Genomic DNA, 19,605 nt, shown 5'->3' with positions numbered 1-19,605 from the left:
GCCCAACTCAGAGCAGCATCAAAGCACACGTTTTAAATTGATTACATTTGTCGTCTTCTTGACTCTCAGCTGAGACTGAAAACAAGTGCATGGTTTTACGTGTGCAATTACCTGTATTTGTGCACCAAATGGATTTATTTTTTTGCATTCAAAGAAATATTTAATTCGTCTTCAGAACTTGTTCTCCTATTAATACGTTCACCTCTTCCATTAGTATGATAAGTATATCTGTAAATAATTGAAATTTTGCTCCCTTAACCAAGGAGCAATGGTATCCACCTGGCAGAAAGCCACGGCCCCTGTAAGCTCTGCACCCACCATGACTGACACAGCTTCCCAGACAGCTCCGGTGGGAACACGCTGGCACCCAGGTGCCAGGCTGCAGGCTGTGCCCTGCTCTCACTCCAGTATCGGCAGGCAGGAGTGAGCACACCTGTGGGAGGTGCGCCCCGGTAGAGGAACTCCTCCGCTTAGTGACAGAGCTCGGCGAGGAGGTGACTCGGTTGAGGAGTATCAGGCAGTGTGCGAGAGGGAGAGACGACTGGCATCACACCCTGCCTTCCCTGGGACAGGACCAACAGGCAGACAGGATGCGTGACATGGAGCCATCCCTATCCTCCAGGGACAGGGGGCAATGGCGACAAGTTCCTGCCTGGTGCAGCAGGCACATCTCCTCTGTGACCACCCCACCTTCACAGGTGCCCTTGCAGAGTAGGTATGAGGCTCTGTGAGTGGAACTGAACAAAAATGAGGACAATGGTTCATCCAGCTTGGAGATGTTGCCAAGGTTAAGTCAGCCTATGCCCTGCATCAAAACTGCTTCCATAAAGAAAAAAGATGGGTCATTGTCATAGGATACTCCCTTCTGAAGAGAACAGAAGGCCCAATATGCAGACCAGACCCACTTAGGAAAGTCTTCTGCCTCCCTGGGGCCTGGGTTAAAGATGTGAAGAGAAAGCTTCCTACCCTGGTGTGGCCCTCAGTTTATTATCCATTACTGATTTTTTGGATAGGCACGATTAAACTGGAACAAGAATTCCGAGGGCAATCAAGAGAGACTTCAGGGCCTTGGGAAGACCAGTTAAGGGATCAGGAGCACAAGTAATGTTCTCCTTCATCCTTCCAATTGCAGGGAATGATGAGGGAAGAAACAAGAGGAGCCAGCAGATCAATACCTGGCTCCAAGTCTACTGTCACTGGCAGAATTTTGGGGGTCTTGACCACGGATCAGTTTGCATGGCACCAGGCCTGCTGGCAACAGATAGGGTACAACGGTGTCAAAGGGATCTTTGCACAGGAGGGCTCTTAGCAGGGCTCATTGAAAGAAGTTTAAACTAGATTTCAAGGGGGAAAAGGATAAAAGGGAAAGGGATAAAACCAAGCCTGCTATAGATAGGCCTGGGGGTGGCATGCCAGCGTTTGAGACAAAATGGCCACAAAGTGTGCCTGGGGAGGTTTAGGTTGGATATTAAGAAAATTTTTTGCACCGAAAGGGTTATTAAGCATTGGAACAGGCTGCACAAGGTAGTGGTGGAGTCACCATCCCTAGAAGTATTTAAAAGAAGTATATGTGTGGTGCTTAGGGATATAGTTTACTGCTGGACTTGGCAGTGCTAGGTTAGTGGTTGGACTCAATGATCTTAAAAGTCTTTTCCAACCTAAATAATTCTATGATTCTAAATAAATCCTTGGAAATTAGACCTGAAACAGTTATAAGGATACTTAATCTAATCACTGAAGGGTGATTATTTTTCTTTTTTTTTATAGTAATCTCACCTTCAACTATCAATCAAAAGTGTGGAACTATGAGCTTAACTAAAACCAAATAGACCTCTGCAATTTTGAAAAAATCTTTAATGGAAAACAGAAATCTTTTTGTTTAGTTGAGTATAATTTCTCAGCTGATCCTATCTCCGCAGCTTCAAAAATATATTTCCAGGAAAGATAAACTTTTAAAAATAATATAAATGTGTTTAAAAAGTCTTTTAAGTGAAAGACTGTACTACTTATAAGCTTGTGTTTGAGAAAGGTCATGTATTTCATATTTATCTTCTTATTCCTTTATCTAGATAACACTGCAACAGTATTAACAAGAAGAAATGGGTTCCGAAGACAAGAACAATCTGTTTTCTACTTGCCAATATTCATTGTGGACAGTGGATCACCTTCACTTAGTAGCACTAATACCCTCACCATTAGAGTCTGTGATTGTGATGCAGATGGTATTGCTCAGACATGCAATGCAGAAGCATATATCTTGCCTGCAGGACTCAGCACTGGAGCTCTGATAGCAATCTTGGCTTGTGTCTTGACACTGCTAGGTATGTCTTCTTCCTGTAACCATTATTTTCTGTTCAATGTATAGTAGCAAAATATATATATATACACACACGTATATAAGCTTCAACCCACCCCTCCCCAACCCCTGATTTCTGTAAACAAGGACACCTAACATTGCAGGCACAACAGCATTTGGTAACATGAGCCACACAAAACCTTTAGTTTGGGATTTTCAAGTTCAGATACCTTTTTTTCTACATCAAGATGCCTCCAGAGGTATATACGAAATAATAGTAACAGAAAAAAGATCACTTGCTTCAAATGTAATATTTAAGAAAGAGACAATGAACTTTATGGAAGTATTTGGTTTAGGATACTCACCATATAACCAGTATCTCTGTGTGTCTCTTTTTCAGAGATAACTCCTTTTAAGCAGTTACTGATTTGCAGAGAACAAAAGACATTCAGAAAATACAACAGATGTAATTTACTAATGTGAATCATCATATTTAATTGAACATTTTCTACAGAATGATATTTTGCTACTTCTGCCACTGGTAGCACTGTTGGATTTTATGTTGTGCAGTGAAACTGCAACTAGATGAAAGACAGTTGGAAATAGTGGAGCAGTGTCAACATCCTAGTTTCGTTAGCGTTTCTCATTTCGTGCTTAGTCCTTAAACAAAATGAAAACATGGTAGTAGTAAAGGCCCAAATTAAGGAGGAAAGATGAAGGATCATCCTGCATCTGCAGGAAGCAGATTAGCAAAGCTGCAGTTTTACTTATTGTCAGAAAGATCACATGTTAACAAGGATTCCAATTCAGCATACAAGAATTTTCTTGAGTGTTGTTATTTGTGGAGGGATTTTTCTATTTTCTGGCTGTACATATCAGTCTAATGGGAAGACCATAGGCTCCTCAAGTTGGTATAATCCTAGTGGTGATTTATCTGTCGCTGTTATCTAGGTAATTTGAATAGGTCAAATCAAGAGATTTTTGTCTACACTTCTGTATATGCCATTATTTCAACTAAGAAGAGTTCTCTGCTTATTGACTGATTCACTTCACTGTGAACTGGTAGAAAGAAATGTCCCTTCTGCTACAAACATTTCCCAAAAGGACTCAAAAAAAGAAATCTTCTTGCATTATTGTTATAGAGTAAGAAAAATCACTATCTCTTCAATGAACCCAACCAACTTACTCAATAGCTATGTGTAGGAGGTGGCATGTCCAGAGTTTTCCATCTTTGTGACAAGAAAACCTAACATAAGATTGTTTAAACTTTGCTCAACACATGGTTAGGCATATGTTTAAGGAAAAATGGAAGGGAATGAATGCCAAAAGTTTCAATGAACACTTTTAAATACCATTTTTCTAGCAGCATTTCTAGGACATTTATACACCCAAATGAACTATATTTGGACATGAAGTTAAATGGTAGAGTTCAAATGAACCTACAGAATGTTAGGTCCTTCCCTCATAGCACTTGGCATTGACATCAGTGGAAAACCAGTCATTTAAAACTTTGGTCCAATGTACTTAAAAGGAAAAGTTCTGTAACAATAACAATTCACTTCATCCTAAATTAAAATGTCACCATTTCTGTTACATATAAGATGGGAATTTCTGAAGAATATATAAGAAACTACTGTTGATACAAGGCAGTGTGGCCTGGGCATAAGCGTTTCTTAAATAGGAGCCATATGTCTTAAAGAAGAGCATTCAGTGGAGACACAGCATGTTACCAGGCAATAACTTGCTTATTCTACTCAATACACGAGGGATCAAATACAACCAATAAATCAGGAAACCTGAGTTTTCATTCCGGTAATGTTTAGAGTGTACTGAACAAGTGCTTGGTAAAGAATTGAGAATAAGCTCTCTGACCATATTGTTTGAATAATGGGCTATGTGCTGGATAGAAACTTGGCAGATGACCACCTTACCATTGGTTTTAGCTGTCAAAGAATTGGACTTCCAAATTCAGCTATCTGAATGTATCATCACCACTGTTTATCCAAATACACATTTGTATGTGCTCTCTTCACTTCCAATCCAAACTATTCCTTTTGGATACAGTTCAAAGCTGCAGGCACAGTTTAGGCTGTGTTTGTATGCTAACCCTGGCTTTGAGTCACTCATTTTGGTACTGTATCCTACTGCTGTTTTATTGCCAGACAGGCGCGAGTCTTCACAAGGAAGAACTGCCTAAGCACCACTGCTGCCCAGTGAAACCCGAGTCAAACGTTGTTGCTTGTCTGGTCCCTGAGTCTTTCTTCTTCTCTCATTTGTTCCTAGAAGACATTTTCTGGCATCAGCTGAATGGTAGTACTGCTAGGAATTGCCTTTCACTTTTTTCCATTTTTCTTTTCATATCCGTTCCTGAGAAAAAGTCCTGATGATCCACTAGCACAGCATAAAAAATAGGCTTCAGCTGTTGGCAAGTGGTTCTACGACTGGGACCAAGGGATGCGCCTTTTTCTGTAAGAGTTTATCAGTGAAAAGAGGAGACAGGCTACCGGATCAAAATTTTTTTCTGACCCAAGATTAACACGCAATGCAAATCCAGTCACATTCATCAATGTCATCTCAGTGTGAGTGCCAGCTGTAAAGTGGAGGAGGGAAGAGATTTGCATAAATGTCATGAATACATGCATTCTGGCACTAGTATCTTGAATTCTCAACAAGCTCTTATCTTCTTAAAGTTAGTATGATGTACTTCGATATTTGTTGTTGCCCGATACATCCCTTTGTCTAATAAATAACCATTTGTCTTGACCAGAGTTCAGATTGTCTCAGTGGGATTTCTTAATATTACTCTTTTTACTTAAGAAACCAACCAATTTTACATTAGCACAATGTTTTCACTGATGCTAAGAAGGAAGAATGTTACTAAATCATACTAGTTCATTATAATTGCACATAATAGTGTAGTCTATTTTTTCAAACTAAAATAATGTTTGAAAATCAAAACTATTTTACCAAAATCTCTTTTCCTCCTCATATTGACTGATGGAGATTAAATTCTAAATTTCATTCCATAAGAAAGTTACAGTACTTTTTTAATTACTCAAAAAAGCTTTATAATTATTCACTCTGCAATGAAGTTATGTTTCAAAGAAAAAAAAAACTTTTAAAAAAGTGCTTGCAATTTATTCTATAAAAAGCATATGAAAAGCTCATTTTTTTTCATTTTAGACTGTACATAATTTTTAGAGAAGTAGCAATTTTTTAACTCCTCTGAAAGTTATAATGTGATTTAATTCAAGGTAATTTGTTTTTCGGTTAGCATCTTCCAGACCCAATAAATAATTGCTTTTGTAACAAGTGTTTAGCATAAAATGTGTACATAAAATCACCCCAAAAAAAGAATGTTCACCTGTAGATAACCCAACATATTTGAGGTGTTAAAGATTTTTCCTTCTACTGAAACAATGGAAAGCTAGGTTGACATAATGTTTTTTCATTTTTTTTATTTTCCATAATTCTGAATACAATCTATTAGTACCACCTATTTTCTTATAAAAACTAAAGGAAGCATCCTATTAGTGTGGTACTAGAGTTTACAAGTTAAATTATTAAAATAATACTTTGATTAAACTTCAAAATACAGATTTAAATTATTATTTTTTCAGTTGAAAGATGGGGAATTTGTTATTATTATATCTACAAGAACCCAATTAAATCAGCACACATAATTGTGTGAATCATAAACAGGAAGAAAGAGTCCTGGTCATAAGGATCTATTCTCTAAACAGGTAAAATATGTACAGAATGTGACAATGCAGTATATGTGGATTTTGGTCTTGCAGTTTTAAAAGTGATAAATCTGTAACTGTTTTAATTTGGGAGTATCCAAATTTAAAAATTTAAAATGTGGTTGAGTATGCAATGCAGAGGCTGTTTTTTATAGAGCCTATTAGGGTCACTCAGTGTGGACATTTAAAGGTCACGGTCACTTTGCAAATATCATTCCAAACTGATTAAACAACAATTATATATGAAGCTTGCTAACTGGAAATTGATTGCAGGTTTCCTGAGCCTTGGCTTCTGTAATCCCCAAATCTCATCTGACTGTGCTAGCAACTGCAAGGTATAACAAAATAGGTTATTAGTGTGCTGCTTAGATGGCTGAGGATCTCCAATCTTCAGCTTTATGAATCATGACACACCTAAAGCATAAACCAATGTGCAGATTTGCTTGCAGCTGATGCGGCTTATTGCTATAGTAAATGCCAGGCTTAGGGGTATAGCATATACACGGCATGATAATGCTTGTGATTTACCTCTGTCCCTTACTGTATATCTCTGGATGTAGCCTTCTCCCTCGGGTTGTCTCAAAGCTTTTACAGCTTCCTTACAATTATGTTGCAGTTACCTTGAGTACAAAAGGGAATATTAATACTAAAACAGAGAAATATTCTCAGGTGACCTAAACCTGACTTTTTACCAGATCATACCTAAATGGAAATTTCATAATAATTCTATAAAGCACACTGCAAGATGTCAAAGCAAAAACCTGCTTTTGTATTCAAAGGTGTTTGTTTAAAGACTGATTTAGGTGAACTGAAACTACTGATATTTTCACTACATCTATACTGACACAATGATAAGACTACGTATTATCACAGCTAATATAAATACAATTGACATTTTCTGTTGGCTATTGTACCTGTTAAAAAAAATCAACATTTCTAGCAATTCAGGTAAATCAGAATAAAAACATTAATTTAGATCTGTCTTTATTAGTTCTGGTTATTTAGTCTTTATAATTAGTTACTTCTAATATTGATTGATTTATTTGTGAAAACAAATATGAAATCAGTATTGCAACTTCATCTCTTTAGCATGAGTTTGCTGTACCAATAAGGAGCCAAACTAGTGGCCTCAATGTGCAATAAATGTGTCCCTAAAGCTTTTCCACTATATTATTTCTTCTCTAAAGAGCATAAAATTAGGTTTTCTGTATGTTCAGCCAGTCACTAATTACTGACTTGATCTCTGATTTTGTGATAATTGTTGGGAAAAAATGCCACCATGACTTAAAGAGAAATGGATAAGCTTTAAAACCATTTGCACTTGATTTAGATATCAGTGAAATATGTTTTGGGCTTGTATTCACCTCTGCAGTTCCTGCAACGTTGCTAAAGCTTTGTTCATTTAGATGTTAAACTTTATTGTTCATAGCTGTTGGAAAAGCTAGAAATTAATAATCTCATAAAGCCATCTAAATGCTAACATATTTAACCTTTAGAAAGACTCCATATTTTTATTGGCTTCAAGCAAATGTGAGATGTACAAGGAATACTATATAAAACATTCATTGTGTCTTGACTTTTATTGTACCTTTAGGCAGACCTGCCTAATAAGTTTCATATTTTTCACTTATTAGCAGGTATTTAACTTTCAAAATGAAGTCTGTTAAGAGGAACAGTGGTGTGAAAATACATTTACACTTGAGTAAAGGAAATTATTAGCTGCTTATTTATATGACAATAATAATTGTGGCCGTAAATGTTAAAAATAATTAAAAAGTTATGTCAATAGCAATTTTTACTTAAATGTATATTTGGACTGTCAGAAAGCTAATTTGTCTTTTAGTTTAAAATATCTTTTATAATAAGGAAAACCATTAAGAGTGGAGTGCAATTGTCTCTACAATGACAATTTTATGTTCTTTGTTGTATAATTTACAACTCAATTTGTATTATCCAATTATTAGAATGTTTTGAAATTTCACAAAGCCACTTTAAAGGTCAAAGTCTTATATTGTCAAACTGCTTATGTAAATATTGTTCAAAGCAATATGCCCCAAACTAGTGGCTTGTGAATTCAATATGTAAAGCATGAATCAGGGAGATGCCAGGGGCAAAAAAGTGAAAGAGTGATGCTGATGTTGCAGTAATACAGAGTCACAAGGCATCTGTTAGTAGATGGATCATTAGATGTGTGCCTGCTAGCTACTACAAAAAAGCAAAAAAATATTGCCTAATATATTTGTCAAAAAGTTTAGAAAAAAATTAAATGTTTTCCAGTTTTATTTTAGACATACATGGTTCCAAAGGAAAAAAGAAAAAAGAATTTCAGAAAGTCCACCTTTAAAGTCATCTTATGCTTTAGTGACTTCCAAATAGTACCATACTATCTATAGATGGTACAGTTTCCTGCATATACAGTCTCTGAATGACTGGTTTACTATAACCAAGTGATCCCAATATTAAATCATGCCTCATAGTTTGATACTGATTTTAGAAATTCCCGCATTAAAAGAAAGGCTTTCAAGAATGGCAGTCCTACATTATACAATTTATGGAGGCCACTACTGAGAATACCTAGGGAAGCTCAAGCTTAATTTTACCTACATCAGCTTTTGCTTTCCCAGATATTTATACAGCATTTAGTTGACATATCAAAGTACTGTAAGTAAAGATTGTAAACCTTAGACATATGAATGTATATAAACACATATTCTTAAGATTAAAAATAAACATAAAATCTGAAAAGATTAATTGAATATGGAATGACACTTACTTTTCAATATACTGATATTTTTACAGTCATAGTGATGTCTGCTATTTTCTAGGAGTATCATCAATGCAGCAAATGTTACCCAGATGCTACAATATAGTATTAATCATTTTCTAGGGGGATGATTCACACTCTGTTATGTGCCACAGATGGGTGCAATATTCATACTACTGGTTCCATATTTTGTGTGTCAGCAATTATGTTTCTCTACCAAAACTGTATTTGAACAAGAGAAGCCTTGAGTTAGTTTCTCCTTGTTCTTTTGTCTGTCACTGCAGTTTAGCATTAACTTTCAAGCTGAAAGAAACTTTGAAGATTAAAATTTAAAAAATAATTACATTTCTAGCACTGACTGATCCAATAAACTCCAGCCCTAGCAGTTCTCATTAGATGTAATTCATAAACCTGAAGTACAGTACTTTGCTCTTTATAGGAAAGGAAGGTCTTACATAGAGATACTTTTAATCCATGAACTAAGACAATCTTATTTTACACATTGCTTAACAATTAGGTGTTCTCCAATCTATGATTTTTTTTTTCAGCAGAGTTTGGCCATATACATTAATTCAGTCTCTTCCCAAACCATGGTTGTTAAATTCTATTCAGTTACTTTATGAATGTGCTTTTATCACTTGGGCAATTAAGAGTTCAGAAAAAGGTCCTTTTTTATTTCATGGCTGTGAGATTGTAATAGTCAGACTCAACCAGTCCTAAAATTTATGTTTAGCAGACAGCATAGATTATAGAATTAGAGATGAAGACGTTAATCCAGAATAGTTTGGAAATAGATTCTTTAATGTCTAAAAAGCTTATGGTTTAAAAGTTGTTTGAGAACCTGCTAGGTTACAAATCTAACTGCATAAATTGCATGTTGTGTCCTTGTGTCTTTGCCATATAAATTAGTGAGTACTTCCACAACTAGAAAAAATATGAGGAAACTTCAGCATTGCTAAAACTCCAGTCTTTCTGTCTTCCAGTTCTTGTCTTGCTGATTGTCACCATGAGGCGACGGAAAAAAGAACCCCTCATTTTTGATGAAGAGAGAGATATCAGAGAGAACATTGTCAGGTATGATGATGAGGGTGGTGGAGAAGAAGACACCGAGGCATTTGACATGGCTGCCTTGAGAAACCTCAACATTATCCGAGACACGAAGACCAGAAGGGATGTGACACCTGAGATTCAATTCTTGAGCAGACCAACTTTTAAAAGCATCCCAGATAACGTCATTTTTAGAGAATTTATCTGGGAAAGACTAAAAGAAGCTGACGTGGACCCCTGCGCGCCACCCTACGACTCCCTGCAGACATATGCATTTGAGGGGAACGGCTCAGTGGCAGAGTCACTCAGTTCTTTAGATTCGATCAGCTCAAACTCTGACCAGAACTATGATTACCTCAGTGACTGGGGCCCTCGTTTTAAAAGGCTTGCAGATATGTATGGGACTGGACCAGACTGCTTATACTCATAGCCTTGGAACCTTTCTCTGAAAATGCACTGAAGAATACTGAAACAGAAAACTCAACCTTACAGACTGAAGAAAGTTGTAAATATTTCTCCATTTTTAACCTTTTCGGTTTTTTTGCCTTGGTGGAACATATCTTCATTAGACTTGTCCTAGGGACTGCACTGACCACACAGAATATGAGCATTTGGTGGCATTTTTGATAAAATGAAATGCTCAGCCACATTCAAATAGATAGCAACCCTCAGATACCTGCAGAGGCAACTCACTTTCAAGAGTATGTTATGCACTGTGACCTCAATGAACCAATGATACTCTGTAGATGCCTTCACAGTACTGCTATATCTAGAACACAGAGTTTCTGGTATGAGATAAGAGTAAGAAGAAACAAATTTACAGATATGATATATCATTCAATACAACATTACAATATGTAATATTTATAAATGCAAGATTTTTTTAACATACTTTCTTTACGGTGTTGCATGCAGCTTGCTAGGCCAAAAGCAGAAGGACAGACATGAAAACAACCAAAAGTCCAGCAGATATTTTTTTGCTTCCCCTTGTTTGTTCTCAGAGCTGTTAAGTTAGAAGTCTCTGTGATTTTCTGGGTAGATTTACAAAAAATTACTGTTTGTACTAAGAAATTCCACAATGTTTGTCATGAACTTACTAAAGTAGTTTATAAACCACATAAAATGAGAAATATGGAGGGGTATTCTTGTGGTTGAAAAATTTTGTGATGCCCATGTAGGTATAGAAAAGATGTTGCTATCTATTTGCTATTTTTTATTACCTCTTCTGATTTGTACAGGAGAATTTATCCTTTTTTTATTATTATTTGACATAGAGTGTTATATTTATTTTGGAGCTCCAATCTCCACTAAATGCAGGTCCATTTTACTGCCTCATGGTATTAGACTTGTCAGAACATGCTGATTTTTCTCCAGTCTCAGATAAATGTAGGAAATGAAGCATGGAAATGGAGAAATTACAGTAAAGCAATCTCACCCGCCATTCATCTCTCAGAAAGGAGAGCAGCCACAAGGACATGCGGTTGTTCTTCTGAGCCATTACAAAGTCTAAGACATTTAAGTAAGATATTTGTACGTTGAATTTTTGGAAAGAAGACTACAGAGGTAACTCGGAGTGTCTTTAATGCAAGATTTAGTTTTCAAGGTTAAACATGCTATATGCTTCAAAGACTGTAAACATCTTGCTTTTCTACTTCACCTTCTCTTTTGCTGCTGACGGATCACAGTAAAAGACTCTTTTCACTTTCTTTCTTATGTTAAGCAGTGTAATGGTATTAACTCCAGAAATCATCTTTAGATCCTGCTGCACATAAGTATTTTTCCCCAAAGGTGTTAACTCACTACACATAATTTCTACGCTGGTTCAGGAGTGCCAAAACAGAAGGACAGCTACTGTTAGCTAAAACACTGTACGATTTTGAAGTAGGATTTCTTAGAATAAGACAACTTTTTTATGATTCTCACTATTTATACTTCATCATTTATGATTTATTACTAGATAATAAGGCATATATTCAAGTAAAATAGTATTTTTAAGTATTATTTCAGATTGCTTTGTTTTAGATAATCTGTAGATGAGTTTCTAAGTTAGGCTCTGCTCCTGCAAACTTTTTGCTTGTACCTAACTTGAAATGGCTTGAGTTGCCTGCAGTTACTGCGAGGCGTACAGAATTGTTTGCAGGACTATGTTTGCGAATAGAAGGTACTCCATAGAGGATGACGCTCACTCTAAAAGTACTTCTTTCTGAAAGAAGGACCCTTATACTAAAATCCTAAGGTATGGGTGACACCAGGCTGGGAGATGGGAAATTATCATCAAGGCTTTGTAATTCTTGCAGCCCAGCATTATCAATTAACTATGTGAAAGTGGCCTTCAGCTCCATCAAAGTAAACAAATTTTAATCATCTGCAACATATTTAATTTGAGTTACATTTTGGTAGACAATCATTGTTTCATAATTCAGTAGATTTGCTTCTAGTTGTATTAAATATATATATATAAGCATATATATATATGACAGATTTTGTAATGGAACTAAAAGATATCACCCATGACTTTTAGTCATACGTGTAAGATTTTCAATAAAAAATTTTAAAAAAATAAAATGAACCGTGTGTATGCAGTTTAATGAGAGCGAGATATGCTGCAGGAGTTAAGCAGGTATTAAATCATCAAGGTGCTGAGAGAACAGTATTCTATTAATCTCCTTGTTGTTTGTGGGGACATAATCCATGCACCTGGATTGAGGTGTCAAAAATGCTGATTTTAGCACCTAACATTCAAAGGAGATTTAAATGTGGTTTAGAATAAACAGCACTATTCCCTTGCTTTTCCACCTTCCATATCTGTAAAGAAACCAAAAATCTCCCGTGTTACGAAACTATATTAGGGGTTCTTATTGTGTGTGTTTTCTATGGAAAGAAATATGCTCTACTCTGATGACATAAAAACTCTTGCATATATATATTTTCTGTTGCATAGTTCTAAAATAATTGAGTTCATTTGCTGTTACATTATATATGCCTACTTATTGATTATATTGATGCAGTAAGAAAGAAAGGTGGAAATCCCTGATGTTTGATGACAGATGTTACTATGGTATATACATATATAATGCTCTCCACAAATTACCTTGACTATTGGTTTTCACAGTTTATAATCTGATTCAAATTCTTTCTTTGACTGTTATTTATATTGCATAGCCTGATGTCATAAAGTATATTCTACTGACTAAATAGTTTAAAATATAAGAAATATTTTCTCTGTCCTGGAAAGGTTATGAAATTTTTTGAGCAAATTAATTAGGCCTTTTAAAAAGATTTCCCATTTCATTTATTTATTTAACTTTCTGAAGAACTCCAGTATCTATCTAGAGGCCACAAGTCCTCTTTAAAAAGTATGTCAAACTTTGCAACCACTCCCAACGACAGTGAAACACCAACACCTCTTTCCTTCTAATATATGACAATTGAATAGGTTTATTTTAAATTGAGGTTTCCAAATGCCTTGAAAAACCTATGGTTTTAGGAGTGCTATGAAAAAAAAAATCCACATAAAGTTAACCCATTTGAGGAAGATTTAAGGCAAGACTCCTTACTCTGCTTTGACCAGAGTAAAATCTATTGAATTCAACAGAGTTAGAGAGTGGACATTTTGACATACATTTTTTTATTCAAAAGAATAAACTTAGTGTACATACTCTATTAAGTTTTATCCCCACTAAGACATTGCACAAGCCTTCCGAAGCCTACTAATTCTGATGGCTGGATTAATACAATCACTGCAGGACTCATGAAATTTGATAACACCAACTGAAACCTCTCCTCCCTAAGAATTTAGGGGAAAAAAATGGCTTCCTTTTTACTTGCTGTTTTCTTTGTTGTTTTGAAAGGGGAATTTCCCTTTAAAGTTAAGGTGTTTTCTCATTTATTTTATCCTGTTTACCCTTCAGATGCTGGCACTCATCAATAACAAAATATGTCTTGTCCTTATTTCTTTTTAGAGATTTTGGATGAAAGCATGTTATGAAATATAAAACAGCAGCATCTTATTTTTATGGACAAGTATTCTTGTATGATATAAAGAAAAGCAGTAGTTTGTGATTCTGAAAAAGAAATAAATATACTATAAATCGTACAATTACATTGAATTTTAAGATCATTGAAGAGTTGAAAGGCAAACACAACTACCTATATCAAATCTAGCATTAAATTCTTGGTTGCAGCCTCTCATGTGGCTGATTTTATTTTTCTATATGTAGATTTTTTCTCTGCTTTAGAAACTATGTAAAGCAATACTGCTTTGAGACAACATTGTATTCACCTCATTAGTGATAGTTAGATGGAGTCAAGTGTATTTTTATTGGTCTGTGACTCTAAAACTGAATTGCAAAAGATAGAAATATAATTTCTTCATTTCACTGAAACAGGAAAGACTACAAGATAACGAGAGGTCCGCAAGTTACAGTCTTAACAATGGCTTCACTAAGTTTCCCAGATATATACCTAAGTTTCCCAAATATATCCTGAGATATAATTACACCTCAGCATCATTTCTTCCACACGAAGAATTCTTCCTTTGCTCAGTATCAATCCAGCTAAAAATGTATTGTATTGCTTACTGAAAAGTTTTTAGGGATATCTGCCTGCAGTTTTGTTCTTTGAACTAGGAGAATCATGGTACACAACAGGAATAATCTATTTCCTAGATGAATGGAATGAAAAATATATCTACATACGAATGCTATATTTTGCTTTGTGACTACAGTTTATAATTTCTCACAAAAGAGGAAGAAAGTCTTTCAATGTGGTACATTAAACCTGTGAAACCTTAGACCATACAATTGCAAACAGAAATATATTGATTGGAAAAACTTGATTTACCTCAGCATTGTATGACACAAGATTGTCATGCAATCTTTAGGTACCTAATCAAACACAATGAAAGCGGAAAAGAGCATAGAAATTTCTTGCAAATCAGAAGAAAATCTAATTTGAAGCCACAGTGGTATATCATATACATGCTTCTTCTCTTACCTCATATGTGAACAGATATTTCCTAAAATTATATGTACATTTAAACATTCCACCCACACAGTATTTATTTTAAAATAACATATTTAACCAGAGAGTATCAAAAAAAATTAACCTTACTCTCAAAAACTTTGTCTGTCCCAAATAATGACTGATGTAGAAAAATACAGGTTAGACTCAGGCAAAACTTTTAAGATTGTCCCCTCAATAAAAGCAAGTTGTTTTCATATTTTTGCATAACATAGTTTAGAAGCTGTTAGAAATGTTGCAAGGACTGCCATTTCCATAACATTTTAAAGCCATAGCTTATTTTATAATAAAATGGTACGATCAAAATTCCTGTTCCTAGAAATGGCATAAAGTTAATTTTGTTGGTTAACTATGGTGATAAAACTATTGTGCATCATAACAGCAAGCTGAATGATGAATCAGGACTAGAAAAAAGTAAAGGTTTTTATTTTCTCCTTCTGCTCACCACCACCTCTGCCAAAGTCAGAATTTCTTTTCATTGTACATCAAAGCAAAATCATGTTGAGTCCAAGTCACACAAAATAGGGAATTGGATCTTGGTGTTCTCCTTACAAAGGCTAAAAGACTATTTACTAGGTGACTCTATTCAATTATTCCTGTCTGATGGTGTCTTGACTCCTAGGTCATGCAAACTGAGACCTGTGAAGTTGCTGTGTTTTTTTCTTTTTTTTGTAATTGTTAAAACTGGTATTCTTGGTAAAAAGCTTATGTTTGGATGAGTTTATTTTTTTCATTGGATTTTTTCTTTTTCTTTGGTCAAAAACATAACGGGCAGGTATACCCTGACTTTTCTCCAGCTTTGACTCCAAATCCACATTTTTCTTTTCTGTTAATAGCACAAAAGGAAGTCCTGAGATGTTGCTTCTCTTTGATGTCAAGAAGCTATGGAGAAAAAGCTAAACATAGCATGAACAGACTGCAGTGAAACTGATCTGTCACTTTAAACATGAGCTCACAAACACTATAGTTAAGCTACCATTAACACCATTCAAATCATGACATGATTCTAATCTTAAAACTTCAAAATATACTGTAATTTTCTGGCACTACTATCAGCAATTTTTACACATTTAGCAAAATCAGATTTTAATATTTTCAAGGTTTGTTACCTGTAGCTCAGTTTCATCATTATTATTTATATCATTGTCTTGATGCACAGAAAAAGAGAGAAAAGTTACAGAAGTAAACCAGTACAAAATGGCCTTATGTGCACTGACTTTTACTGCAGTGTTTTAATTATTAATCTACCTTAATACGCCCCAATACATTGATAGCTTTTCCTTTCATTGAGACCAACTGCTCATCAGTTAGGATAAGTGTGATATCCAGCCAGACATTCAAGTCACATTAGACCATTCGAGTCTGACAGGAATGGTCAGTTTGAATTTTAATTTCCTTTTATTTCCTTGATGATGCTTTATTATTATCACATTGTTGAAATTATATGGAGAAAGAAGTGTTTACTGATGCACCTAAGAAATGCCAGGTGAAATCTTGATCTTGTTGAAGTACTTGGCAGATCTCCCTATGGCTTTCAAGAGGTGTCCAGATTTATTGTTTAAGGGAGACAAATGACCACTTACAGCATCAAGACGAGAGACTGCATGACATGTTTATCTCTAAATGGGAGAGATAAGGGTTTGATGGATGGACCACTCGATGGTTAAGGAATTGGCTGGATGGTTGCACTTAAATAGTTGTGGTCAACAGCTCAATGTCCAAGTGGACACCAGTGATGAGGGGTGTTCTTAAGGGGGCGGTGTCGGGACCAGTGTTGTTTAACATCTTCGTTGGCGACATGGACACTGGGATTGAGTGCACCCTCAGCAAGTTTGCTGGTGACATCAAGCTGTGTGGTGCGGTTGACACACTGGAGGGAAGGCATGCCATCCAGAGGAACCTTGACAGGCTTCAGAGGTGGACCTGTGCAAGCCTCATGAAGTTCAACATGGCCAAGTGCAAGGTCTTGCACATGGGTCGGGGCAATCCCAAGCATGAATACAGGCTGGGCAGAGAATGGATTAAGAGCAGCCCTTGAGGAGAAGGACTTGGGGGTGTCAGTTGATGAGAAGCTCAACATGAGCTGGCAATATGCACCTGCAGCCCAGAAAACCAATTGTATCCTGGGCTGCATCAAAAGAAACATGAACAGCAGGTCAAGGGAGGAGATTGTCCCCCTGTATTTGGCTCCTGTGAGAACCCACCTGGAGTACTGTGTTCAACTCTGGGGCCCCCAACATAAGAAGGAGATGGACCTGTTGGGGTGAGTCCAGAGGAGGGCCACAAAGATGATCAGAGAGCTGGAGCACTTCTCCTATGAAGACAGACTTAAGAGATTTGGGGTTGTTCAACCTGGAGAAGAGAAGGCTCAAGGGAGACCTTATAGCTGTCTTCCAGTATCTGAAGGGGGACTACAAGAAAACTGGAGAGGGACTTTTTAGAAGGACATGCAGTGGTAGGACAAGGGGTAATGACTTTAAACTTAAGGAGGGTAAATTTTGACTAGATATAAGGAACAAATTCTTCCCCCTGATATCAATGCAGGCTGGGCAGAGAATGGATTAAGAGCAGCCCTTGAGGAGAAGGACTTGGGGGTGTCAGTTGATGAGAAGCTCAACATGAGCTGGCAATATGCACCTGCAGCCCAGAAAACCAATTGTATCCTGGGCTGCATCAAAAGAAACATGAACAGCAGGTCAAGGGAGGAGATTGTCCCCCTGTATTTGGCTCCTGTGAGAACCCACCTGGAGTACTGTGTTCAACTCTGGGGCCCCCAACATAAGAAGGAGATGGACCTGTTGGGGTGAGTCCAGAGGAGGGCCACAAAGATGATCAGAGAGCTGGAGCACTTCTCCTATGAAGACAGACTTAAGAGATTTGGGGTTGTTCAACCTGGAGAAGAGAAGGCTCAAGGGAGACCTTATAGCTGTCTTCCAGTATCTGAAGGGGGACTACAAGAAAACTGGAGAGGGACTTTTTAGAAGGACATGCAGTGGTAGGACAAGGGGTAATGACTTTAAACTTAAGGAGGGTAAATTTTGACTAGATATAAGGAACAAATTCTTCACAGTGAGGGTGGTGAGGCACTGAAATAGGTTGCCCAGAGTTGGGGATGCCCCATCCCTGGAATTGTTCAAGGCCAGGCTGGATGGGGCTTTGAGTAACCTGGTCTAGTGGAAGGTGTCCCTGCCCATGGCAGGGGGGTTGGAACTAGATGATCTTTAAGGTCCCTTCCAACCCAAACTGTTCTATGATTCTATGATCTGTGATTATTAATTTGAGCTGGATACCCTTTGTTTTTACACAATCTTTTGTGCTGACTTTGCTTTTCTAGAAGCCATGATCTGTGCCTTTTAATGGTAATGGAAGTAGCTTAATAGGATGTTTTTAATGGCATATACTTACTATCAGCATAGTACACATAACTTTGCTGTAACAAACAGTATCCTTGCTCAAAAAGATAATTTCTGTGCATATGCTAAATACAGACAGTGTTACGAAAGGTTTACACTTGATGAAGTACCAATGGTAAAATACTGACTGGAAGAAAAAAAAAATCTTTCTCCCTAAAATGAAGAACATACAGAAATTTGGAGATATAAAACCAAATTATTTTACCTTTCCTCAGACTGTGTGACCATTTGTAGCTTTACTGACTTCCATGACTGTAGATACAACCAAATGGATCATAATCTTCCTGTTTTGGAGTCTGTTATCTCTCTGTTGCTTGAGATTTTATTAACATAGAAAGGGGCTGAAGCAACAAAATGACAGAGTGATTAAGAGTACCAAGCTTTTCCTGGTGCTTTTATTGCTTCATACATGACCTAATGATGTGAAAAATAACATTTTACCAGTAGCTACTGAAATGCAATTTTCTCTGAGCTAATAATGTTTCCATCCTGCAGAATCATATCTTCCAACAGTCTACAGTACTTGGCCTGGTCTCATATTCTTATTTGAATATAAAGAAAGAACTATTAAAGAGAAAGAGTAAATATTTAAGTGATAAGCTTAATAAGAAATTTTCTATTCCTCGAAACATGAGGAATAATTTTCCTAGTTTATGTGTGGTGAACACGTGAATGGAGCTCTCATAGGACATACAACCTGTTGAAGCGGTCACTATTTCTGGCTGGATGTTTGTTCATACATTTTTTTTCCACTTCAGTTTTTAGTAGAGTTTGGCTGTGACATAGAGAAAACAGCTACAGCAATGAAAAAATATGGTATATTTACCTCCAAGGACACTATGAAGATTCAAGCAGGGTAAAAAATAATTTCTTTAAAACAGGCTAGTGAAAGGTGAACATTTTGTCTCCCTCTTTCTCATCTCCTCTTCCCTTCCATCCTCTGTCCCCTCAAGGATAATAGATGACACTAAAGCTTAAAGCTTTTGCTAATATATCATTTTGCTGTTTTGGGTGCACATTATCTTTTGTAGTAGTCATAGGTAGAAGGTGAATGGAGAACAAGCCAGTGACAAAGTCAAAGCTTGGGAATTAGGAAAAGATTTAATAGTTTCCTACTCTTTTTATATAACCTTGACAAACTAGCTTTGAGGTAAAACTGTTATTTATCTTTCAGTGCAAATTATTATATGATAACAAAATAAAATAATGTGAAAAATTGATACTTAGTAACAGCTGATAATGAGAAATAGATTAGTATATTATGTATGACATATTTTTTTATTGTGGCGTAGCACAGGTCACTATACTTTACTGGGACTC

At 36.3% G+C, this 19,605-nt stretch overlaps 1 protein-coding gene across 1 annotated transcript in view; it reads left to right on the top strand.

Annotated features, from left to right (window-relative positions):
- Positions 1-10,344, top strand: part of CDH7 (cadherin 7, type 2) — a 40,142-nt gene extending 29,798 nt beyond the window's left edge. Inside the window, exons 9-10 of the mRNA XM_010291197.1 lie at positions 2,070-2,321; positions 9,787-10,344. Coding sequence (XP_010289499.1) covers positions 2,070-2,321; positions 9,787-10,280 — 746 coding nt within the window. The 3' untranslated portion in view covers positions 10,281-10,344. The remainder of the gene's footprint in view (positions 1-2,069; positions 2,322-9,786) is intronic.
- The last annotated feature ends 9,261 nt before the right edge of the window (positions 10,345-19,605 follow it).

The sequence above is a fragment of the Phaethon lepturus genome, unplaced genomic scaffold, assembly GCF_000687285.1.
Source record: "Phaethon lepturus isolate BGI_N335 unplaced genomic scaffold, ASM68728v1 scaffold5967, whole genome shotgun sequence".
NCBI lineage: Eukaryota > Metazoa > Chordata > Aves > Phaethontiformes > Phaethontidae > Phaethon > Phaethon lepturus.
The sequence above is the reverse complement of the archived record's forward strand: the minus strand, read 5'-3'. Positions and strand labels throughout refer to the sequence as shown.